The sequence below is a fragment of the Chinchilla lanigera genome, unplaced genomic scaffold, assembly GCF_000276665.1.
Source record: "Chinchilla lanigera isolate Chin_1 unplaced genomic scaffold, ChiLan1.0 scaffold00229, whole genome shotgun sequence".
Classification (NCBI taxonomy): domain Eukaryota; kingdom Metazoa; phylum Chordata; class Mammalia; order Rodentia; family Chinchillidae; genus Chinchilla; species Chinchilla lanigera.
This window is the reverse complement of record NW_004955630.1, coordinates 147,087-152,144: the sequence shown is the minus strand read 5'-3', so window position 1 is coordinate 152,144 and position 5,058 is coordinate 147,087. Positions and strand designations below refer to the sequence as shown.

The 5,058-nt window shown below is 39.9% G+C and overlaps 1 protein-coding gene across 1 annotated transcript; it reads left to right on the top strand.

Annotated features, from left to right (window-relative positions):
• Window positions 1–2,884: 2,884 nt before the first annotated feature.
• On the top strand, window positions 2,885–3,817 carry LOC102028045 (olfactory receptor 14A16-like). Its single transcript, XM_005415036.1, has one exon. The coding sequence runs from the start codon at window positions 2,885–2,887 to the stop codon at window positions 3,815–3,817; it is 933 nt and encodes a 310-aa protein (XP_005415093.1).
• Window positions 3,818–5,058: the final 1,241 nt, after the last annotated feature.

Sequence of the window (5,058 nt, the reverse complement as noted above, 5' to 3'; positions counted from 1 at the left end):
TTTTTTTTGGTTTTTCTCCGGTACCGGGAACCGAACTCACGACCTTGCACTTGCCAGGCAGGTGCTTTTGCCGCTGAGCTAAATCCCCAGCCCCCGGTCAGGTGTTTCTTGTAAATCTCAAGGAGAGTCCCTAACAGGGAGAGAGGAAAGGCTCAGCTGACTTTGGATCAGCATGCACTGAATGCTTTGCTTTTGGTTTGCTGTAGTTGTTTCTTTAACTGGAAGGATTTAGGGGGAACTGGAAGGCAGCGTATACTGAAAGCTCTTTTAAGAATATGAAGTTTATGGAGAGGGAAAGTAGTGTAAAGCCAAGCTACGCAGAAGACCATGAGAAAATGCTTTTGATGGCGAGGGAGCATTGTGGCACACAGTGACTGCTGGAATTAATTTTAAAAGCTGATGTTTGCATCCTTTCTGAAGTGTTAATATACTCCCTGCCGCACGAGACCATGTTGTACTTTAATTCCTTTGTAGTTCTACCTAACCATGTCGAGTAGAATCTGAGCTTCTAGCATTGTCCCACAGTGTATGCATCCTCTCACAAAATCAACATCAGCATTTTAGATGAATTTCTGTGTAGTTATGAATATGAAATTCAAAGAGCAAGAAAGAGGGAAAATTTAGAGAGAAAATCTATAGAATCAGAAGATTTATCAAGAACAATAAAAAAGCTGAGCTTGAAAAGCCAGTATCATAATTGTGAAGAACCCATGTCTACTTGGTTTGGTCTCATGAAGGAGTTCTCCAGAGCCCACCACCTCTGAGCAATATAAGTATCTGAACAAGTCCTCCCGGTGTAAGGTACTGTGATACTATGCTACGACCTTGTGAAGCAGGGAAACTTTCTTGCTCTGAGACAAAGAGGGAAGGGATACAAAGATAAGACAACAGAGCAGCTTGATGAAAAAACACGGGGGATACTTACAATTCTCAGTTATGAGCATAACAAAAGAACCCACGGAGACTGAAAAAATGAGGGTGGGGGAAGCTTAGGGGCAAAGAAACAGAGAGGGGAAAAAGCAACTCAACCAAACAGCTACAAAAGAGACAGAGGACTTCTTGTCCCCACTAATCAGTTAGATGTAGCTAAATACACATTGCTCATAGAACAGTTCCTGATTGGTGACATTGCTATGGCCGAGGAGTTCACTGATAATCCAAAACTTTGTGACATATAATAAATGAATGAGAACATTGTGTTACACAATTACAATGGTCCATTTTGAAATAGATACAATATTTAGGCAAATAACAAAAGCACAGAGAATATCTGAAAGTTTTCCAGTGTTGTTATCTCTGGGAAATTAGGCTAATTTTTCCAAGATCCATTGAGTTATCTCATAATGTTTGACTGGGAGTGACAGCTTTTGTTATTCGTGTCAGGCAATAAAATATTTTAGAAAAAGGATGAAGTCATGACTTTCATGCAGTGAAGACCTGAACACAGGATATGACACACTGGACTGAGTTCTGATGACCCTTCCTCCTTCCTGGACTGCTTTGCTCTGCTCTGCCCTCTGCAGTCTCCAGGGAGCACTTTTCAATCCTCTCCTCTACAAGATCAAGATCTAAGCAGAAATAGCTGGTGTTTGTCTTTTGGGGCCTTCAGGTAGACTATAGTCTTCAACAGTCTGTAACATATTTCAAAACAATTCAAAGAGCACAGCATTTTCCAACAGGTGGAAATAATTAACTTTAAGAAGATACAAATATTAATTACCTTGATTTAACCATTCTTTATTACAATTTTTACCATTGTTATAATTGATTACTGTTTAATTATCAAATTGTAACACTCCTACAAATAAAATGTACAAATATGGCATTTTAATAACAAAAAACACAGGTGAAAGGTTTTATTTACATAATTGATTATGAAGGAGCTGTTAAGGTGTCTCAAATGGTTCAGAGGAGAAATCAATGCATAAGGACAGGGGAAGAAGGATGGAAATTATGCACAGAAAATTGCACAAGATTATGCCAGTGACTTGCATTAAGTGGGAATTTAACTCATTTGGATTCCTTGACAAACAAAATAAACAACAAAAGCTCAAAAAGTATCTGATAGTTTTCTAGTGTAGCTGTGTCTGGGAAATCAGACTGATTTTCTCAGGATCTATCGAGTCTTTTCAATCATTTTCATTGTTAACACTTTTCTAAAACTTATGGAATTGTAAAATAGTTCAGTGACAAAAAGCATCTATCTAAGACATTGTCTAATTTCTTTTTGCTAATTGTTTGCCTATTTTCAAAGCTTTTCCTGACATTGCCTTAAGGAAGGAAGCTTGAACATTTAATAAAGGCCTTCAGTGGTCAGATTATTTTAGGTGCTAAGTATCAAACCAAGGAGGTGGCAGATGCTAACATGTGCTCTACCAATGAGCTACACCTTCAGCGCATGTTAGGTACAGTATTTTAAGTGAGTTAATCAACTGAACTAGAATAATCAACACACAGGAAAGCACTGACTGTAAGTGGACTACACTGTTATTCGGATAACTTAAAGTCAAAAGTAATAAACGGGTCAGCTGAAAATTGGACTTCAGACTCTGAGCTCAAAAAAATACATTCTTTTCTAAGAATGTATTTTAACACCAGGTATGCTTGTGTAATTCTGTTTAGTTAGTTATTAATTATAGACTTAATTTAGATAAACTCCTAAGGCACACAGTTCTGGATGCGCATCTTCCGCAGCCTCCTGCTCAAGGTTACTGCTCTGGTTAAGCGGCCTCCGCGGAGCTTCCAGGCATCCCCTCGGATCTCAAATTTTCTGACAAATGCAAATGTGAGTTGGAGAAAGATAAATGAGGAAACAGAACAGGCTGGACCTTTGGTCGAGGCTCACATTGTTTGCTTTACTTTTACAGATTTAAGTTCTGGAGAAATGGACAACTCCACGTCAGGTAGTACGTTCTTCCTCACAGGCTTCTCCAAAGTCCGAGAGCTGCAGGTCCTACACGCCGTGCTCTTCCTGCTGATTTACCTGGCAGCCCTGACAGGCAATCTCCTCATCATCACAGTCACCTCCCGGGACCCCTGCCTGCACAGCCCCATGTACTTCTTCCTGAAGAATTTATCCTTCCTGGACCTGTGTCTCATTTCCATCACGGTCCCCAAGTCCATCGCGAACTCTCTGATGAACCTAAACCTCATCTCCTTCCTCGGGTGTGTGTCCCAGGTTTTCTTCTTCTTCCTCTTAGCCACTACAGAGGTGGCTCTCCTCACAGTCATGTCCTATGACCGCTACATAGCCATCTGCCACCCACTAAGATACGGGACCATCATGAGCCATCAAGCCTGTGAGCAGATGGCAGCATCCTCGTGGCTCAGCGGTGCTCTCAACGCAGTTCTGCACACACTTGCTACCTTCTCCGTGCCCATGTGTGGACCTCTGGAGGTCCACCAGTTCTTCTGCGATGTCCCCCAGCTGCTCTCCCTTGCCTGTTTCTGTAACATTGGGGAATTGGTAGTCATTGGGCTCAGCCTCCTGTTGGACCTCGGCTGCTTTGTGTTCATCGATGTTTCTTACTTCCACATCTTCTCCACCGTTCTGAAGATGCCTTCCAGAGAAGGCCGATCCAAAGCGTTCTCCACATGCCTGCCTCACCTCATGGTGGTGACTCTGTTTCTGTCTTCTGGGTTTTTCGCCTATTTACACCCCCTGCCCAAGTCTCCATCATTCCTAGATTTGCTAGTTTCTGTCTTCTACACAGTGGTGCCACCAACTGTGAATCCCCTCATCTACAGCCTGAGGAACAAGGACATGCAGAAGGCCCTCAGGAGACTGCAGCTGAGCAGGTGTCACCCTGCACATTAGAAGAGCTTTTCCCTCATACATCATGATCTTTTCATTCCCTGACACAGGTATCTGAATGGTAAAGTTACTTCATCTGGCAACAATGCTAGATCTTAACAGGAGAAGTCTCACAAAAATCTGATCATACTTTTGAATTGTAGCTGGAAAGTGTACACCATGCTCAGTCGAGTGGGTGGAGAAGTCAGTAGGGTCCATGAGTGACAGGGAAGATACATGTTGACCTTCTTTTTGTCATTGTAATGCCATCGTCTTTCTCTCCAGGCTGTAAATAAACAGGTTGAAAAGACATCAGAAACAAACATGGCCTCTCCCACACAAGCAGAATATATGGTCATTCTTAGCAAGGGAAATATCTGAAACACCATGTGGACTGATTTAAGGAACTGGAGAGGGATGACGGCCCAATGTTGTAAATGTGCTAAGTGTCACAGAATTGTACGGACCTAAAGAGCTAACTTTATGTTATGCAATGGTACCTTGGTTCATGAACTTAACCCATTCTATGATTCCTTTCTGTGACCTAAATACTCATATTTTACTGATGATGAAGTGCTCTAGCTTATAGCTGATGTAAGAACTTAAGGAAAATATCAGAATACCTATCAGATATTTGTGGATGAATAAAGACTCAAAAGAACTGTGGTTAAAGACCTCGTGCTGGAACATCTGATGAGAATATGTGCTTACTTAAGTAATACAACATTTTACATAATAGCTGGAATTGTTATCAATATCATTGTCTGGAGCATATCATGGGTGCTGCAGAAAGTAACAAAATACTGTAAACCTCACACAACTTCTTAAAATTTAATTTATACTAATATGTACCTATACAAATATAGTATATGGACATGTACAAGTTTCCTTTTCTATAACAATATTTTTCCTGCAGTGGAACATATCAGGTAACAATTTTTACTACTTATCAAGTTCAATTACTTAAATACTAGATGAGGAATAATTGGACTATTGTTAAATTTTATAAAATAATGTAATTGGAAGTATAAAAATAAAAATTTTATCAAATGAATTCAATAATTGTTTTGTGCATGGTGTGTTTTAAAAACATTCAATACAAAATGCAACATTACAATTAGAACAACAGTATCCAGTCTCTTTCTAAATTGTTTTTGCATTATTGTCAAATGTAAATGAACTAAAACTTATACTTGGTAATGAAAGATTCAAAAGCATCTATTATTTGGATACACTAGCAATTATATCAAATTATTTTCTTGTTA

What these genes read in the sequence shown, in the direction of transcription:
- LOC102028045 (XM_005415036.1), top strand. Translation starts at nt 2,885, where the DNA reads ATGGACAACTCCACGTCAGGTAGTACGTTCTTCCTCACAGGCTTCTCC.